The 21,611-nt window shown below is 39.1% G+C and overlaps 1 protein-coding gene and 1 long non-coding RNA gene across 2 annotated transcripts; both read right to left on the reverse strand.

Annotated features, from left to right (window-relative positions):
• Positions 1-4,085: 4,085 nt before the first annotated feature.
• On the reverse strand, positions 4,086-8,806 carry LOC147503834 (uncharacterized). Its single transcript, XR_015220275.1, has 2 exons — positions 8,503-8,806; positions 4,086-5,539 (listed from the first exon to the last, which is right to left on the reverse strand). It is a non-coding gene; the product is annotated as an uncharacterized LOC147503834 (long non-coding RNA).
• An 8,149-nt stretch (positions 8,807-16,955) lies between these two features.
• Positions 16,956-17,690, reverse strand: LOC147503835 (uncharacterized). The gene has a single exon (XM_086604974.1). It carries the CDS (start codon positions 17,688-17,690, stop codon positions 16,956-16,958), a length of 735 nt encoding a protein of 244 aa, XP_086461100.1.
• Between the last annotated feature and the right edge of the window lie 3,921 nt (positions 17,691-21,611).

The following is a 21,611-nucleotide window of genomic DNA, read 5'->3' on the forward strand; positions in this document are numbered from 1 at the left end:
TATCTACTTCTATACCGTCACTAGATATAATATGACCTCACACTATTCCTCATTTTACCATAAAATGACATTTTTCCCAATTTAAAACCAGATTATTTTCCTCACACCGTGTCAACACCTGGGAAAGGTTAGACAGGCATTCACTAAAAGAGTCTCCATAGATAGAAAAATCATCCATAAAAACTTCCATAAAGCGCTCTACCATGTCACTAAAGATATGAAGCATACACCGCTGGAAGGTACCAAGAGCATTATAGAGGCCAAAAGGCATCCATTTATAAACATATATTCCAAAAGGACATGTGAAGGTAGTCTTGTCTTGGTCATCAGGATCAATAATTATATTAAACTAGCTAGAGTAGCCATCTAAAAAACAATAATAAGCATGATCAGCTAGACATTCGAGCATCTGATCTATAAAAGGTAAAGGAAAGTGATTCTTTCGTGTCATAGCGTTTAAGCGTCTGTAATCAATACAGATCCTCCATTTTATAGGAACTCGTGTGGAAATATATTCACCCGCAGTATTACGAACAACGGTAACCCCCAATTTCTTAGGGACTATATGAATAGGACTTACCCATCCGCTATTGGAGATGGGATATATGATATCCGCATCGAGTAACCGTAAGACTTCTTTTCTGACCACCTCTTTCATGGTAGGGTTCAAACGACATTGAGGTTTGCGTGAAGTCTTCGTATTATCCTCCAAATGTATAGGGTGGATCCCTTTAATGTCGCCCAGGGACCAACCGATAGCGGAAGGATGTTCCCTAATCACCCTAATCAAACGTGCCTCTTCATCAGTAGATAACTGAGAAGATATGATCACCGGATGACTACCATCCAGATCAAGCTGGATATATTTCAACTCAGCAGGAAGAGGTTTAAGCACAGGGGTGGGAGGAATGGGTAAAAAGGATTCCGGAAGGTCCTCATCTTGAGTAGTGAAGACTTGTTTAGGTAAGAGGTCTTCAAACTCGGAAGATGGAGCTACAGAGGGATCTAAGATAGGAGTAGACTCGAAAAGGGCATTGACTTCCTCTAAGTTGTAGTCATTGTCAAAGTCAGAACAACTCCGAAGGAAAGAAATTGGTGCATCTAATTTTCTAGAAACGTTTTGTTGAAATAATCTTGAGCTAAACTCTTGATCATGCTAACTTCTCCATCTATAGTCTTATCGGGTAACTATTTCATTATTTTGAAAATATTTACCTCAACAGAAAGATGGCCAAAGGACATGGACATCGAACCATCGCGGCAGTTTATGAGCATATTGGCAGTTGTTAAGAAAGGACGCCCTAAGATGATAGGAACAGAGTCGTTAGCGACTTCTGTGTCGAGGATAATGAAGTCAGCTGGATAGTAAAAATCTTGAACTTTAACAAGTACATTTTCAACAACACCCTTAGGATACTTAATAGAACGGTCAGCTAATTGCAACGTCATTTTAGTTGGCTGCATCTCTTGTAGACCTATTTGTTTATATAGATAATAAGGGAGTAAGTTAACATTTGCCCCTAGGTCTAATAGCGCAGTCGTCGTATGGGTATCTCCTAAGGTGCATTGTACAGTAGGACGACAAGAGTCCTTGTACTTAACGATTCCATTATGTTCAGATAGAATGGGAAACTGTCTAGTTAAAAAGGCGTCTTTTGAAATGTTCGTTTTCTGCCTATTAGTGCACAACTCTTTTAGAAACTTAGCATGTTGTGGTAGTTTTTTAATAGCATCAAGAAAAAGTAGGTTTATTGTTAGATTCATAAAAACTTTCCTAATCTCATCAAAATTTGTATCCTTGTGTAACTTGGCTAGTCTCTGGGGAAACGGTGGGTTCTCTATATATTTAGCATAAGGATCAATAGGATTTTTAACCTTGGCTGCTTTCCTCTTGGGTTGCAGTTTAACTAGTACCTCTACAGGAGTAGGATCTTTAGTTTCTACTTCGATATCTAGTAAATTTTTAGTTGTAATGACCACTGGTGGGGTAACAACGGGCATAGTTACAGCGTTATCAACCATTCTCCCAGAACGGAGAGTGGTGATGACATTTAACTCACCTACATTTATATTTTCAATACTATTATTACCGGTTACTTCAAAGGCTGTGTTTGGCGTTTTAGGATTAGGTATAGCTTGACCTGGAAACACACCTTTTGGTTGGGCTTTCTCTTGGGTTAACTGTTGTATGTGGTGATTAATGGATTGTAAAATCTGATGGTTAGCTTGCATGTAGGCTTTAAAATGATCCGGTTGTAAAGGTGTAGTGGCCACAGGTGGTGTGATTGGAACTATCTCACATTGATTATTAATGGGTGGGTTGTGATAGTTGTTATTAACTAGAATGATACCTCTATTAGTATTATAATTATTATTATAATTATTATAATTACCTTGTCCTTGTCCTTATTTCGGTGGAGCTTGGTTGTAATTGTTTTCTGGCCTAACATTTTGATTATTAAACACCGAAGGTGTAACTTGTTGATTATTTTGAACACTCTGGACATTGAGGAGTTGTTATGTAGAGAAATGGATCTCCTAGATGAAAAGCGAGAAAGTGTCGCACTTCGCTTAGCTGCTAACCAGCAGATTCTGAAGAGATCTTACGACAAGAGAGTCCGGATTCGATCTTTCAAATCTGGAGATTTGGTTTTGTGCGAGATCCCAAAGCCCAATGGCAAGCTTGGGCCCAACTGGGAAGGACCATACATCATCGACAAGGTTGGTCGAATTGGTTTTTATTATCTACGCACTGTTGAAGGGGATGTTCTTGTCAAACCATGGAACGCGCAGCACCTTCGCAAATACTATCAGTAAATTGTTATTCTATGCTTTTTTGCGCATTGTTTACTCCTCTCCAAGTCATCAATAAAGTTCTCCACATTGTCATTGAATTTATTCCTTGCATTAGTTCTTTATTTATGATCCACAATGGACTAAGCCTTTAGGGAATTATCTTCTCACTATCTGTTCAAGAATATTGTACGCCAATTTGCTTTAGAACCAGTGATACTGAGTATGGGATAGTTAAACTGTATGCTAGATACTTTCTCATTTCCATGTAGATGGAACTGTACGCCAGTTCTTTCAAACTGCGATTATCCTCGATGGATTAAGCCTTTAGGGAATCGGACCACACTAACTGTTCAATAAACTGTATGCCAATTTGACTTGGAGCAAGAGATAGTGATCTTGAGAGCCTGAACTGTATGCCAGTTCCTGGCACTCTCGAAACATCAACATAGGAGTTGCTGGGAAGATCTGGGTTAGATCCAAATCCTAGCACGCAAATCATGGGCTTGGAACCGTATCGGCATGATGTCGCTGAAGAAGGCTCCCCTACTGCTGTTCTGGCGATACCTTATTTATTTTTTAAATAAATAGAACCTATCGTTATTAAACACAATGTTGTGCTCATGGCACCAAGTTACTTTCGCAAAGACATATGACTCTATTGTGATCGAACTCCTAATTACAGTTAACTTGAATGGTTTCCATGATATCCTGATCAGATTCTGGTCATGCCTAATTTTAATCTGTTTAGCCTACTAGGGTCACCTATTGTTGTTCCAAATGAACTTTGGGGGCATCAGGAGTAGAGTATGCATAGTAACATATGTCATATAACATAAAATGTTTCTCACTACAAAAAAACAGTAGAAAAACGATGGTCATAATCTGTCATTTTATGACATTAACGACAGACTAAATCCATTGTTAGGGTCGTCATAAAAAGTGTTGTAGTATTTGAGAAACGACGGCCCAGGACACTTGTTTACTTATTAAAAAATACGACTGCTTTTAACACTTGTATATAAAACGACGGCCTCTAGCTCATGTAAATTTTAGTTCGTCCCACCTGATTTTTTTACAAATAAACAACTACAATAGCCGTCGTTTTTGCATAGTGGATTGCAAATCCCATATTTTTTGTTGTTATTTATTGTGCCAATTCCCTATATCTTGTACCTGATAATAATTATCACTCACATAGTGTTAACATAAAATAAAATTGGAACACAGTAAGTGAACAGAAACAAAATCTTTTCATTTCAAAAGTTAAACTTCATCAAAACTCAAATCCCTCAACAAAAAAATCTTTAAGATATAGTAAATAAATATTGTAACCTACATAAGGGACAAAGAACTGTACAACAAATTCCAACATCACCAAAAATATTTCCTCTTAACACCAAAGCCAACCTGAAAGTGAATCTTTTTCACTACAACGCAATATGCATTTGTAGGTACCTGCTTATGATCACCAATCAGTCTTCTAAGGGCAACAACTCTACCGCCAAGGATTTACGTACAAGTCACACATTTGTAAATATGGACGCGCGTGATTGAGCAAGCGTTGGTTGACAAGTCAATAAATGCAAAAGATGAAGAAATAAAGAAATTTGCATAAGACCATGCCCATTAACGAAATCATGTCAAAATCAAACAATGAGAAGGAATCCAATTAATACCAACTATTAATATGAAAAATCAGTGTTATGTGTCAATTATAGCAACTATCACCAAGTTGATACAACCCAGCCCTAAGTACAAACAAATGGAAAATATATATATTTTTTCCCAAACATTGACCATGAATGCATAAGATTTTGTTTACCATAATCTTCTCACACATCACCGAACCTTTGTATGCACATTCTCATTGTTGCAATGGAGCGGAGCATGGAAGCAAAACTAAAATATAAGAACATACTCCCTAAATAAATACAAAAAAAGTGAATATCATGCTTCATAGTTTATAGTTCTTCTGAGTGAATGTCTGATTAAAAGAGTTCAAATTAGCCTTCTGATGATGATTATTTTATAATCAGCTCACAAAGTGTGGCCCAACACAAATGGAAAAAGTAAAAGCTTAAGTGGATGTTATTATCAGGAGAGACATGGCGCACATAAGAACAAGAATAAGCGATGGCTATCTCATATATCTCCATTCCATCTCTAACTACAAATGAACAGCGGACATTTTGATAGCATCTCTTTACAATATCAAAATTAATCACATATACACGAGATTATGCAGCATAAAGATAACACATGGAGGAAAAATGATTTAAAAGAGAAAAAAATCTAAAATAGAAGGGTACATCTAGGACTCAAGGGGCAAGGCTCAAATTATAGATATGTGCCGATATATCAGACCCCTGATTGTCCTATATCACTGTTACTGAAAAGTATCGGACGATGCGTTCAGGAAAAGGAAAAACTAAAAGAAGGGGGTAAAGTTCAGTGGATGCATAATATAAGATGTATTGATCAAGTACCTATTTTCTGAGATATATACCGCCAATATACCAACAAAATTGGGACATCTCTTCCCATGTCCAGGGCACTTGCTACTTTTGGTAACAACCTTCCGCTCACAGCAAAGCCAAAAATAAATAATTGGAGGATATTAGAACACCCTCGCACGGTTAGCTAGCATGTGATCAAGTTCTCCAACTTGACGTGCTGACATTTGGTTTCTTCCTGACACATTCTTAATCAGCAATTCCAATCCCTGGTTTGCTGTTGGGTCATTCTGGGAAAAATAAGAGAAAGACACCAGTAAACAGAAGAAGAGACTACTTAATCGAACTATACAAAAAGACTAAGAGTTCCTTGAGGCAGTTAACCACTTAACCTCTATTTCACTTTTTCACTGGTCTTTCAAAAGAACCATTACGTCTAAAATTGACTAACAGAGAGAGAGAGAGCTTCCCATTCATCATATCTAATATCTCTTCTATACATCGTGTCTTTGGAAAGAGCTCTCTCTGGCACGCTCAACGACACTCTAATTTTGTCATGTCCTTTTATATTTAACCTGCTCCAACATACGCATGATAGATACAATCGTGCCCACATATTGTTCTCATGGATTTCAAAGACATGCATTCAAATTAATGAGGAATGACCAAAACAGGTTGCAAGTCAACTTAAGAAGTATTTCTACCTGTATGTGCATGGGCTCATGTTATAAGTTTGACCAGGAAGTGATTGGAAGGGGATGGGAGTTTATCTACAGTGCTACAGCACATAAGTGCATAACATGCATTCTTTCTTCTGCGGATGTAAATATAAGATTGCAAAAAGTTTAACATAGTAACTGACAAATTTGAAATAACTTACATGGATGATACTGCTTAAAAAACTGGAGAGATCTTACTCCATGGCTTAAAGGTTAACATCTCGAGATTTTAGGAGGTCAAAATGTGAAGGCTAAAGAACAATGACCAAAACAATTAAGTTACTAATATTAACGTTAGTTGTCAATCTAAGTAGCTACTACCTAGTACAACAAATAGGTCGGTCATGGGAGCCACCCGATCATGGGAACCACCAGATATGGTATTAAGAGATCGCTAGGCAATCAAACAGACTCCGATATTGGGAATCAAGAAGTCATTGATGCAACAAAACAGACCCTTACAAAGGAACATGGACCAACACACATTAATTCCTTAGAATCAGATTATTCTCTTTATTATTAAAATTGAAAAACTAGAGTAGGAAATTACGAATCACCACTCACTGAGTTGAATCCATATTTACTAGTAACTGAGTTAGACACAATGTAAAGAAACACAGATAAAAGTCCTAATCCTAAAAAATGGCCCCTCTGGTCTAGCATGGAATATTCAGTAATATGTCCTTACTTTGATAGCATAAACCTCCAATGGACATTCAAAACCAAAACTGAAGCATTTGCAATCTACAAAACTGAAATAGCAATACCACCATAAAACAAGTAACTAACAAACTACCAATGACCAATCAGCTATGAGTTAAATACTCAAGCGACTGAAATAGTTATAAGTTAAAGTCATGGTCTTTGGGTAGGAACTATGGCCAACAGTAGGACTAGCATATAAACTAATCTTTATGATGTAGGTTGTCCAACACCTGACAATCCATATATAGCAACTGAAAGAGTATGCTCTTTAACTTAAGACACCTGAAAATCTAACCAACCCTCAAGAATGATCAAACAAAACAAAATAAATAAGTCACTAAAAAATAGAACGAGTAATAGAAACTAGAAACTATAGTTAACCACTTCCTGAATAATTATATCTCTCTCGCTCCAACAATAGTCATATACTCTTTTAACTATTCTTAACTCAAAGAGAGCTACATACCAAAATCCATAAACAAAGGAGCTATAAAGACGCATTCATCAAACCAGGCTTTCTCATAAAAAAAAGGTAACTAAATTATGCTCCAATTCATACCAACAAATCAAAGTAGATGACTAGACACCCAAGCTTGACAGACATACATTGCAAAACTATTACTTGGTATCACCCACGCTACTACATGTTAATAAGATAGGCCATAAAATAGATACCATGCTGAATGAACAAATTGTATGACATCTGACTTTCTTTATTTCCTAGCTAGGCTGGTCAAACATATTGAGAAGTCACTACTAAAGGAAGGGTACTCTCATCATAAAAGTAATTAATGCCCCCCATAAGTACTGATTCTATGCTCAGAATTTTAGATTTATCAAGTAGACCTTACTTAAGCAAATGGCAAGCTTCATTCTCCAAGAAGCCTCAATAAGCATACACTACGGTATATTCCATCCTTTTGGAAATAAACTGTAGGATACACTACATGCTTTTAAGGCACAAATTAAGAAGTTGCAAGAGCTTGAAGCTTTGACAACCAAAAACTAGCTCAAACAATCAACAACTAGCTGTTAAATAAGTTCACTCCACCACCACATAGCCAACTTCAAAAGACTTAGGCCTAAGGCAGACTTAAGTAAAGCGACAACGAGCTATCCATTATCCATTACTAGAAATGCAACCAATTACTTATTTTGCACAAGTTCACGATGCTTCTCAATACAAGAACCAATAGAAATTCTATCAAAAACTCTAAGTTCCAAGTAATATCCTAAAAAACAGTATAGGGTTATAATCATTGAGCAACTCCAATTTTTTAAATGAATTGAGGATTAAAAATTTTTACTTTTAAGAAAAACTCGATTTTTTTGAGTTAAACTAGCAATGTCATGCACCCACTTCCTGAAATGAAAGATGCACCACCAAAATAACAATTTAAGAAAAAACAATAAGACAAAATTACCTGATAATTGAATGGGCACAAAATAAATCGACCAGTCAGAATCGATGAGATGAACTTCTACCAAAAGAGTATCAGAAGAATTTCAAAAGTGAAAAACTAGTAGCAATAAAAATTTGGAGTTATAAATAACCAACAAGCTGAGCTATTAATAACCCAATGAACTGCATGAATTAAAACAGGCGTTCGTTGAACCGAACTGAAAATAATAATAATATAATGCAATTCAACGTAGATAACAATTTAAGGAAAACAATAATAATAAAAAAGTGACATCTTTTCCGAACTGAAGAAAGTAAATGTTTCACCCAATTTCTTGTATTAAAAATCGAAGTTAAGAACTGAGAGAGAGAGAGAGAAAGGTTAGTAATTTATCCAAACAGAAATTAGAGGAGAATAAGAGATTACCTGAATGAGAAGGAGGAAGAAAACAACCAAATGAGCAGGAGGAGAAGTTGACCAAATGAGCAACTTCGAAGAATCGAGAGTCGAAACCGAAAATTGTGAGACTTGATTGATCTCGTGTTCATGACAATTCCAGCACCCATTATTACAATTGGATACCAATCTTTACTCACAACAACTGAAAGATTTAATCTTTGAACATGAATTTCACAAAAAAATTGATTTAACCTTGATCTAGTGTTTCTCCCTGTCTCTTTCTATTTTATGCAGGAAGGTAACGAAAAGTTTTGATAGGGTTATCCCTTTCTCAAATCCTATTGAAATTTCAAAAGGCACAGACTGAAATTTTGGTTACCTATTTAATCTAGCGGGGTGACTTAATTTTTCGCCAAATAGTTGAGCGGGAATGAGCTTTGAGAAAGCCCAATTTTTCACATTCAAACTACCACAACCAATGGTTAGACTATGACGGCTAACGGCCGTTGTTATTTTACGTAGGCTAATGACCGTCATTTTAGGGCGGTTATGGCTGTTGTTTTTTGACCAATTTGGTGTAGTGTCTAATGTATACATAAACTAGAAGAGCTACAAAGCTCAGTAAGTAAATAATACGCATGCATAAAATAGAAGAGCTACAGAGCTCAGTAAGTAAATTGTATGTGAGCTACATAGCTCAATATTACATACCCATAGAATAATTATTTAAATATAATTGTTTATGTGAATCGTCAACTGAAAGGCTTATGAAGCAGGGGTAGAATAAAACTTTGGTTCATCATCAGTGCTTGCTACTGCACCATTGTCAAGAACTTTTGTTTCACTCTCAAGAACAGACTATGTCGTTAGATTAGTTGGAACGGTTGAAGGCTAAATAGAACACTCACCTAAAGCTAGAACTTGCAGAAAAGGAAGTTGAACTGGAGGCATGTCATCATCGGTGTCTTCTTCAGAAGATGAAGAGGCATCAGGCATAAGTTCAGTTGGAGGTCATCAACCTTCTTATCAGAACGAAGACGTTTCTTTTTCAAAGCTCTCTCATAGCCTGACATGACCTCATTTTCATGGGCAATGGCTTGAACAAGGGTTCTCATCTCGGTGTTCCTATGGTGAAGTTCCCCTTAGACCTGGTCATGCTTTGCTTGCAAGGTGGTGAAATGGGAGCGCAGTTCCAAGAACTTCACCTTCCAAGTAGCAGCATCAGCAGCTCCTTTCTGGGCTTTTTCTAGAAAGCCCCAAAGTTTGGAGATCATATCTCTTATGTTTTTGAAACCAATATTAGATTTCCTCTCTCTGGCCAAGAGTTGTTCAACCTGGATCTGCAGCTACTCAGCTCTTTTCTCAACAGCCTCTTTCGCCCAGATCAGCTCGCTAGTATCCATGTTGTCAGTGGATGTACCGGCTGAGGCCGTGAAGATAGGCTCTTTCATGGCTAAAAAGTCATTCACCAATTGGAAAAGGATACAGAGTGCGTAAGTGACACAATAAGAGAAACAAAACATTGAACAGAGAGGGAAAGTTATACTTTAGCAAGATGAACAACAGATTGATGAAAGGACAGGTCCAGGCTCCCAGCCATGCTGGCCTCAGCCTTGTCAACAGGAAGTCACTTAGCTTCCAGAACTCCAAACGCGATGTCAACATCATTAACAGAATGCTTGTTGGTAACAGGTAGTTCATCAGTTCGTCCCCAATGCCTCATCTCCACAATCATCTCCCTTTCAGGGGAATCTGGAGATCTTGGCGAGAAGGGGATGTCATCACTCACCCCCCTCCTATCACTAAATTGAGGAGGAGGGAGAGTGACAGTTATAGCAGTTGTTTCAACAATGCCCTTCCCCTTGCGATTGTCAGATAGGGAAGGGTCAACAGTTAGAGGGACATTGTCAACAGTTTGTTCACAACCTGTGGGAGGATCTGGAACTGATATGGGTACAACTACTTTCTCAAAACCAGAACGAGGAATAGTCACATGAACCTTAAAAAGTGTTTCTTCACTAATAGAGAAAGGGCAAAACTTCATTTTCTTAGCATATAGGGCAACATCAGAAGTAGAAGTAGGATCAGTTCTCTTCAGTTTATGATGGTTAGACACACGCACTTCTCTTTTAAAATTACTAGCCACCAACAGTTCATGAGGCAGTTCAGTGACTCTCCCGTTAGTGATCACACAATCATCACTGACAGCAGGCTCCTGAACTGGGCCTGATGTCGCAACATCGCTAGAGGCAGCCACATAACTCTTCTCCTTACAATTTCATCTCCTTCTAGTAATCAAGGAGGATTCGTCCTAAACTAGAGGAAGAAAAAGTCCCGCATCCTGATCCACAGGAGGGGGAAGTACGATGCGCCGAGAATTCACAGTATTTATCCCACAAGGGGAAAAGCCAGGGGCAAGTTGCAGCAATTCTTTAGTATACATGTTGAAATATTCAAAAAGACGGGTTGGATCAGGAACTATCACCCAAGGCATCCTCTGTTCCTTGGGGATCTTCTTGATGAAGTCCACTGTAGCAAGTTGCAGTTAGTTGATTCCAGGGGAAGAGTCATCTAAGAAATAATAGCAAAAAAATTCAGGTGAAAGACTCTTATATCAAATTATAAAGTATATGAGTAAGAAGACTTATTAGTTGGAGCATGGGTGTGTTTTCTGGGAACAGGAATTCTCATTGGCTCACCATCAACATCAGAAGGACGAACGTCCCACGCATCACCCAACACACGAAGGTGGTGATCAGCCCAGCCTTCGTCACTCTACTTCCCCTCAAAAAAGATGATCAGAGAGTTCTTGTCTCTGGTCATGAGATAGTAGTATGATTGGTCACGAATATACCGGACCTCATAAAAGTAACCAAATACCCAACGGTTCAGAGCGAATCCATGTCTCTTGGCAAGAAGTGCAGAATACATGACAGTTCTGTAAAACAGGGGTGCTGCCTTACCAAGAGCAAGATTGAAGTGAATCAGACACTCTCTCAGCAATGGGTGAAGAGGAAGAGTGAGTCCGGCCCTAAGCTGACCAATGATGATGAGCGCCACGTCCTTATAGACCAACTCATCAGACAACCTCCCCCACTCCAGCCGATATTCTCTAGGATGAGAAATTTCTCTCGGATCAGTTCCAGGGAGGAAAGATCTCTGAAGTTTACAAGTGACCAGTTGGGATTCATGATCGGAAAAGAGAGAAAGTTTCAAGTTTTGGTTAAACCCTAACGGGAGATCAAAAGGTTCAGTATGCAGAAAAATGTAGTAGAAGAGATAATGAGAGTTCTCTCACCAGATCTTTTTATATACATATAAGATGGACGGTTACGATTATCCCAAGCATCGCATCTTTTCGGGATGGAACTGCCATCATTACCCTTTTCAGGAAATGGCGTATCTATTTGAGCCGACTTTTCAGAGCCTTAATTAGTTGGATACGTCAGCAGTTCTAGTAACAATTTTGGAAAAAGATTCTCGTGCCAAAAGCAGTGTCGCTTCAAGCGCCCACGTGCTAGATGGCACCAGAGGGGGCATCTGTAGGGGGATTTCCCGTCATTGAACAGATAACACGTGTATGGGAAATAACCTAAGACTATAGATGTCCAGAATGAGACGAGGACTATCGAGTCAGTTCCGTGAATAAGTGATCTCATGCTTAGCACGAGTGTTTAGTGGACATGTGCTAGGCACGTGCCTGACTGCCTCTAAGTATGACAGTTATCCATGTCGTTAGGAACTGATATAGACAGTTCCTGAACATAAGGAAAGTGTAGATGGCGATCTCTGATGATAAGGAAGGAATCGTAAAGACATATATTAGGAGTTACCTTTTAGATATAATCTTCCCATACATGATAGGACATTATGATCAACAAGGAAACTTACCTCTCATAAGATATGGTCTAGATTCAGACTTCCATAAGAAGAGGAATCCTAATAGGAAGGCAGAGTCCAAAGATGGAAGGGAACTCATAAGCGGTGAGGATAGCCCTAACCCTAGGACTCTTGTAGCTCTTCCTATATAAACCAGAGGGATTCGCTCTTAGGAACTACGCAAAATTGGGTTTGATTCTCCTAAATAACAAAGGAGATACCTAGGCAGCCGTCAGACGGTTCAACCCTGAACTCACCATCATCTCATCTCTTCTCTATTCAGTAAAGGCTTCTAGATCACAAGGCACAGAGGAAATCAGGGGATACTCGAAATCTCCCCTACACATGGGTTAATCTATAAGGTAAAAACGTAATTATTCTAACATGAAATTTTTGGTTTTTTTTTTTTTTTTTTTTTATTTTATTTGTAAAAACATGCATATTGTAGAAATTATGAAAATTTGTGGCATGATATATTTGTATGTCCTTCTGCTCATATACCACAAATCTATATACATTCCACAAAACACAGGCATACATAATACTAATAAAAACTAGAAGCGTAGAAAGTAAAGACATGTACTAAAACTAAAACAAATATATCTATCTATGCGAACACTAGGGAGCTGCCTAGTCAGAATCCGCGCGGGGTAACTAATGACGTCGAGACGAACTCGAGCTACTCCTGTCTCTTCCCTCTCGTCGAGCTCTCTCAGGTGTAGGAAAATGTGGAACAAACTCATCTCGCAACTCCTGAAGTATTAGGAGAGTGTTGGCCTGGAAGTCGTGCTGCTCTTGCTGAATTGTATTCAACTACTGATGTAGTTGATGCTGACCCTCATGCAAGAATCGCAAAGCATCCAAGGGACGCGTGAACTGAGATAGAGCTCCAAGAGCATAGTAGTCTACTGGAGGTTGAGGTAGAGCGTTGTCATCATTGAGACCATGTTCGATCTCTTGTACAGCCTCTGGGGACCCCAACTAAGGATGAGCTTAGTTACAAGGGTAGGAAGGGGAGCAGTACTCCATCTAGACTGAGAAAGGTGGCCCCACAGGAAAGAACTAATACAGAACCCGTTGTTCTGGGTATGTAAAATCCAAAGAATGTGAAGGATTGACTTACTTATATCCGAAGGTTTCATCGTCCCCACTAGGTTGTGCAAAATCCAAGTTGCCACTGCCACCTGGCTCTTCCTCAAAGAAGTCTGCCTCGCACAGGTGGAACCATTGACGTACTCGCCCTTTAACGCAGTCGCATGCATCAAATCGAACACTGTGCCATGGAACTGTTGACTCTTGGGGACCTCATGTCGCGCTTTGATACCCAAAACTGAACCAACTAATACCTAGTCAACACATGCGAGCCTCCCCTAAACGAAACGGTAACCAAACCATCATTATCGTGAGCTAAGCCACGATAGAAATATTGAACAAGAGAAGGGGAGTAATGAGCAGTGGGTTCTATCAAGAGTGGCCTCCAACCTCTTCTAAGGATTTGTCCCTTGAAGAAAACATAAAAAACCCCGGAATCAAATAGATTTGAAAAATTCATTTCGGGTACAATCTTTTGATTGGCAGCCATGAGAGGACGTTTTGGTTAAATTGAAAGTGGATATGAGGTGGGGTGAAGGTTTGCTAGTAGCAGTAGGAACTGTTTTGAATTTGGTTAAGAAGGAGGCGCAGCACGGGTTGGTGTGGCGCGGGCGCGTGTCGGGATGGATTTTGTGAGCTAGGGTTTTTTGTGAAGGAGACGGTATGTTGGGTGGTCACGTGGTTGGGATTTAAACCTGCGTACGACCGACAGTTGTTGGGTTTTTAGGGTTTGAATTTTTAGCCCAAGCCCATATGAAATGTGGAAATACTTAAAAGGTCATATTCCGTCTCGTAACTCGTAAAAAGCAAAACCCCGCTTCGTTACCGGTCCGATTTGGACAAACAAACTGTCTAAACGATCAACACGGAAAAACCTATCCAACGGTATATCACATTCTTTGATCCAAGGGCATATGACACACAAGATGATAGATGAACACCTTAAAGCGTGAAGATGACATAAGTTGTATATACACGAATGAGCTCTAAAAAGATAATAGAGTGTGCCAACTTGAAAGCAAGGTGCACGAATAGCGCAATGAATCAAAAGAGTGTTACAAGAGCAAAGAGAACGGAGGGTGGAAAGAATATACAAACGTGAAATTAAAGATTAATTATTATTTCTTGGATTATATTTTGAAAAACTGTAAAAATGTGGGTCGTTTTTAGTCAGATCCCCAAGACTCGAGTCAATCCCAACTAGATGGTTTGATTACTCTATGAAGCTCGGCTCTGTGGTTTGGTGTAAGACACATGTAGACTGTAAATACTGAGTCGTCGCTTATCGGCTGAAGCCCAGGGCAGTCTAGTGTTTAACATCTCAAGCACCAGTTCTCCCTAACTACACTTCGTCTGCGGGCGTAGGAACTTTTTCCTACACCAAGTGTGATGGTGTGAATTCTCTTCCAGATATCATGTTTAATATCAATCGGAAGACACGCAAAAACTTCAGAATCAGAGGGCACACGTCGCCATTGAGCATTGCTCGATGGAGAAAAACTGTTTTTAGACATTTTGAATGGTTTGTAAAAGGGGGGAAGAAAAGAAGTTTTTGAAAATTTTGGCAGCTGAATTTTTTTTAAAGTGTTTAGAAAAGAGGGGGAAATTTTTGAAATATTTGTACAAAATAAGTCTTTTAACGTTAGATTCTCAAGACAATAATAGAGAAGTGTATGATAGAATTAAACAGATCATGGTTTCACTTTGGGTTACACCATTTGTTTAATTTTAGAATTCGATGCCTCGCCAAGTTTTTTTTTTTTTTTTGGTTCTTGTTTTTCGTAAAATATATCTCTAACAAAATAGATGGTTTTTGCAAGAAGATAAAACCATATGTTTATCCAGTATCGTTTTGGTTACTCTGGGACGTAAGATTTTAAATTTTTATATCCTCAAGTTTTTGAAAACTATGTAGAAATATATACAAAGGACTCGTACAAAAGTAGTGACTAAAAACATACGATAACAAATTTTCTTAGACAACTTTCATGTTAGTTCAAGTGAACCCAATCCAGACAGACATAGCTTCAGTTATACGAGTTGGGGGTTTTACTGCGTGATAAATATAAAAATTAAACGTTTTACCTAATCTTAACTAATTATGCTAGGAATAAGTAAAAGCATGGATTTATACTAGTTTGTTATCAAATTTCTACTCTCGATTATATTATAATAAAAGGGAGTCAGAATTCGTTCCACTCCTAGTTTCGTAGACGTAATAATTTCTCTAAATAAACAATTCTATAATATGTGTGAGAGCAATGGTTTAATAACTAATATGTGGAAATAACTAATTTAGATATTCTAATTTATATTATGGCAATTTAAATGAGAAGATGTGAATAAGAAGAAAGGTATTAGGGGGATTTGATTTCACCTTAATTAATTTTTAATATGCTTGCATAGATTTGTTGTAATCCTAATCTTTCTGTTTTCACATAAAGTTTAGGTCTTTTTAATCTCTAATTATTCATGACAATCTCTACCAACTAATAATTAGCATGTGATGCAATTTAAACTCATTCTCATGGTGAATTAATTACCTTCTAGAGTGGAATATTTTACTACAACTTATTCTACACTAGCACATCAAGTCTTCATCAAAGCTTTAATCAAACGCCTCTAAAGGAGGTTTAGCTATGATTCATTAGACTATCACGATAAAAAAAAATAAGAATAAGACATAATGAAGAACTAATTTATTAAAGATAACTTGAATTGAATTAATGGTGATTGGGCTAATAAAACAATAGCTAGGGTTTAACTAAAGAAGAAAACTAATTTATTATCTAATTTATTAACTAAAGGGTTATATCCTAGAGTTTTGTCATAGTCCTCTTTATATAGGAGAGGGCTAGGTTTACAATTTCATGCATGAGCTTTGGAGTTATGTTTTGGGCCAATAAATCAAGCCCAAAAGCTAATTACTTAAGTCCAAAAAGGGTTTCTCTATTGGAAATTACTGTGACAACCTTTTCATCCACTTTTACTCCTCTACTTGGATCAAGGCCTAAACCATTAGAAAGCTCTTTCCAAGACGGTCAATTTGACATATAGTATGCCCAATTCTGAGGTCTGAGTCCAAAGATATGGCCTGCGAAAGTTCTATTGACTTTTATGCTCTATTTCTACCCGCGTTGACTTTGACTTTTCAACTTTGACTAGGCTTTAAAAAAGCTTTTTCTCCTTGAATCTTAGCCTTTAATCATAGAAGTTTTTAGCAACCAACCTTTGTTCCTTTCTCTTGCAGAAGTGACATATTTCTTTACATATTTGACTCTTTTTTTTTTTTTTTTTTTTTTTTATGCTAAGATACCCATATTATATATAGCTATCTTAGAGATAAACTGGACACAAAGAAATGTCAGACATACACTTTGGAAGATCAGCATTACCTAGCTGGTGGTTAGCCCAACCCGCTAGTGTGTCTGCATCCCCATTTTGCTTTCTGCTAATCCATTTAAAACTACAAGTACTGAAACCCAAAACAACCAAGTTAATAGACGACTTCAAAGCTTCCACCAGAAACTGCTCTGTAGAGCTTTTATCACAGCTGAATTGTCGCCTTCAATCAGAAACTGCTCCTGGTTTGTATGCTTTGCCAACAACACAGCAACCTCAGCTGCTCCCCATTCTGCCTCTTCAGCATCCTGAGCCCTGAATCTCCTGACTGCCGCTCCCACAATGTCTCCCTCACTGTTGCTGGCAATAGCTCCAGCTCCAGCCCAACCTGTGTTCCTGGCAAAAGAAGCATCAAATCTAATCACAATGCTTTCATTTGGGATTATAGGAAACATGCTATCTATGCTAACAATAACATTATTAAGAGACCTAGAAGAGGTAGAAGAAGCTTCTCTGTATGCATCATAGCATTTTTCTGCCAGCCCTTTACTCTGCCTAATGATGCGCTCCCTATTTGCTTTCCTCTTTTCAAATTTTGCTTCATTCCTCGCTCTCCACAACTGGTGTAGCAAATGCATCATATGAACCCCTGCCAGACACAGCTCACTATCCTTGTTGGTGCACCAATCCAGGTACAAGTCCATCCTTTCTCTCAGACTTGGTTGTTGCTGGTGACTCTGAATTCTCATCCCCACTGGAGAACTAAACCAGACAGCTCTAGCCCAGTCACAGGTGAAGAACAAATGCTCAGCAGACTCCACTTCTTTATAGCAGAAAGGGCAAGAGAAATCTCCTGTTAAATTCTTTTCTGCCAGCCTATCACCCATAGGCAAAGCATACATATACAGTTTCCAAATGAACATCTGCATGTAGGAAGGCTAGGGAGCTGCCCAAATTTGTTTAACCGCTTTGAAGTTCCTACTTGAGCTTTGACCCAGATCAGGCTTCTTTGAATTCAGGTATTTATAAGCAGACTTAACAGATAGTCTACCATACTTGTCCATAGCCCATATCATCTTATCTGCGAGCAGAGTCGAGGTCGGTCTAACTATAACCTCCTGAATTCTCCGGCCAGGATGAAGGGTGAAAATGTTGTTTAATCTTATTTGGATCCCAATCACTGCCATCATCAAAGAAAAGGTCAGAAACATGAAGGTTATGGAGGGTGTTATCCACCACTCCTAATTCTTCCAGAGTCACAGGTTCATTCAGGCATCTGATCCATGGATCTTTCAGGATAGAGATAGTAGTACCCTTCCCTATCCTCCACATCAGCCCCCCACTTATGGAATTAAAAATTTTGTGGACCCCTTTCCAGAAGTAGGAGGCTTGATCAGGTGGTTTGTCCACATCACCAATCCACTTCTTCCCATATATGCTAAACATAATTCTAGTCCACAAAGATTGGATGTCAGTGGCTGCCTTCCAGGGGAGCTTAGCCAGCATAGCCTCATTCATATCTCTAGCCTTTCTTAGGCCCAGGCCTCCTTCAGCCTTGGTCTTGCAGATGTGTTTCCACCCAATGGTGTGAACACTGTTTGATTTCTCTGTCCCATTCCACCAGAAGTCCCTACATGCCTTGTCCATCTTATTGCATGTGGAGATAGGTAGCAAATAGGTAGACATGACATATAGGGGGGTGGCTTGGATGACAGCTTGTATGAGAGTGGTTCTCCCAGCTTGGGATAGAACCTTGGCCTTCCAGCCTTTGACTTTTCTGTGAATTCTATCCACCAAAAAGTCAAAGTCCTCAGCCTTTTTCCTAGATAGCATGATAGGAACACCTAAGTACTTTTCTTTTGGATCAAAGTTCCTCATTCTCCAAAATCTTTTGAGCTTTATTTTTTGTCTATATTTGACATTTCTACTAAAAAACACACTAGATTTGTCAAAATTTATTTTCTGCCCAGAGGCATTGCAGTAGTCATCAAGAATCTTCTTGATATGCCCACTCTCGGCAAGATTTGCTCTTATGAACAAGATTAAGTCATCAGCATAGAGCAGATGGGTAAGAGCAGGAGAATTTCTCCTGATTTTTATCCCATGCATCTCATCATTCTGTTCTGCTCTTGCAATCATCCAAGAGAGGGCTTCAGAGACCAAAATGAATAAATACGGTGATAGCGGATCCCCTTGTCTCAGCCCTCTCTCAGGGATAATCTCCTCCAACGGAGAGCCATTAAGCATAACTTGGAAAGACACGGTGGAGAGGCATTGTTGAATCATGCTTCTCCACTTATTATTAAAGCCAAGTTTTTCAAAAATATTATCCACAAAACTCCATTCAACCCTGTCGTAGGCCTTAGCCATATCCATCTTAAGGGCACACCAACCCTCATTTTTGGTTTTCATATTTTTCATGTTATGGAACACTTCACAGGCAAGACCTACATTGTCTCCAATACTCCTGCCTTTAATGAAAGCCCCCTGGAAAGGGGACACAATTCTATTCATAAAACCTTTCAGTCTATTGGCAAGAATCTTGGAGACAATTTTATACCCAAAGTTGCATAAACTGATGGGCCTAAACTTAGAAGCATGGTCAGGATTCTCTACCTTGGGGATCAAGGCAATGTAAGTCTCATTAACTTTAGGGTTGAGGAACCCAAACGTAAAGAAATCCTGCACAAAAGCCACCACAGCAGACCCAACGATGTCCCAACACTTCTTATAGAACACTCCTTGGAACCCATCAGGTCCTGGGGACTTCAGGCTCCCCATTTTATTAACCACCCTCCAGATAGCCTCCTTATCAGGGATACTGGTGAGAATGTCATTCTCCCTATCACTAACAATGCTTTGGAACAGGTCCAGAATCTGATCATCCCTTTCAGGTTGATCAGACGTGAACATCTCAGAAAAATATTGATTGAGAGAATGCCCCACTTCAGCTCTACCTTCTTTCCAATTCCCCTCCTCATCCTTTATCTTATCAATTTTATTTTTCCTCCTTCTATAGATGGTAGATATCTGGTAAAACTTTCTGTTTCTGCCTCCATCTTTGATCCGGTCGATGAGGGATTTTTGTTTCCAAAAATTCTCCTCTTTTCATACCGATCCATCGGGGTCTCTTTCAAAGCCTTGGCTTCATTATAATTCTCAATGGTAAAGGGTCCGACGAGGAACCTTATCCAACTTCTTTTGGGTAAACTTGATATTGGTAAAAATATTGCCAAACACAAATTTATTCCAAGAAGTAAGATCTTTCCTAGTATTGCTGAGCTTATGAAGGAAAGCACTATCAGGCATATCATCATTAATAGCATTCCAGGCATTATTAATAATAGGTTTACAGGCATCATTAGTAAGCCACATATCAAAAAACTTGAAAGGTCTAGGGCTCTTTTCCTCTGTCCTATCAAGATTGATGAGCAGAGAAATGTGGTCAGAAGTAGCATTGGCAACAGTCTGGACATGAGCATGAGGGAAAATGGTGATCCAGTCAGGGGATGCTAGAGCTCTGTCGAGCCTCTCTAAAACATGATCTCCAGGCCTCCTATTATTGCTCCAAGTAAATTTGGGACCCTTGAACCCCAAATCCACCAGGCCCAGATCGTTTATCATATTATTGAACTCAGTCATGCTTTTTGTGATGTTACTTTTTCCCCCAACCTTCTCATTCAACTGGGCAATAGCATTAAAGTCCCCGAACATGCACCAAGGTCCAGGAATCAAAGGGGCTAATCCCCTCAGTTCATTCCAGACTTTTATCCTATTATGGGCTGCAGGTTCACCATAAACAAAGGAAAAGAACCAAGACACAGAACTGAAATAATTATTAATTTTACCTGTTACTTGATTTCTTGATGCCCCTAGAATCTCCAAATCCACCCCTTCTTTCCATAGAACAGCCAAGCCACCACTAAGCCCCAGAGCTGGAACCGCAAAATACCCACTGAGTTTGAGTTTTTTACTCAGTGACCAATACCTTCTTGACTAGCTTTTGTTTCAGACAAACAGACAATATCTACATTAAACCTCCCCATCAGGTCCTTTATTTGTTGAATCGCCGTGGTGGTACCTATCCCCCGGCAATTCCAGGCGTGGATCGTCATGGATACCAAGGCAGCTGTGATGGGACAACTACCGCGAACCCTGGAGGAGTAGACAGGCCTCCACTGTTTGAGCCACTCATATTACTTTCTGCTTCATGTCTCTGAGTTGTTCTTGATATGCTCATACCCTTGTTTTCCTGGACCATAGAGCTCTCCCCTTCCCCTTCTATGTTTCCTTTATACTGTAGCTTACGAACTACAGAGGAGTCGTCCATAGCTAAAGGTTGTGGTTGGCTCTCTCCATCTCCCTCATATCCCACCACCTCATGTTGGCTTTGATATATCATCTTATCTCCAGATTCATCATCTCCATCTGAAAAGTACATCTCCATTGGTGCCTGATAGCCACGTCCCATGTCTTCTGATATCCCCGACTCCATAGAGTTTGTTGACGAATCATCCACATCATCCGACTCCATTGGTGGGGGGTCTGTGTTCGAGTCCTCTTCCAGATGCTCCTCTGATGGTTGTGAGCTAGCTGAGTCATTGGAAATAGGAACAATTTCCGCACCCACTGGAATTAACAAGTGCCCTTGTCCTTTATTCCTCAAATCGTCAGCCATTCTTTTTGCTATTTTTGATCTATTCTCCATAACCCTCACACTTCTCCTTACCCAGCCATCTCTGTCTTGATCAGCCATCTCCCCTTCTTCTTCTCTACTGGGGTTAGATTTCCTTTTTTCCCCTATTATACCAGCTTCTGTGCCT

Source organism: Coptis chinensis, chromosome 4, assembly GCF_015680905.1.
Source record: "Coptis chinensis isolate HL-2020 chromosome 4, ASM1568090v1, whole genome shotgun sequence".
In the NCBI taxonomy this organism is placed as follows: Eukaryota; Viridiplantae; Streptophyta; class Magnoliopsida; order Ranunculales; family Ranunculaceae; genus Coptis; species Coptis chinensis.

What these genes read in the sequence shown, in the direction of transcription:
- LOC147503835 (XM_086604974.1), bottom strand. Translation starts at nt 17,690, where the DNA reads ATGTATGCTTTGCCTATGGGTGATAGGCTGGCAGAAAAGAATTTAACA.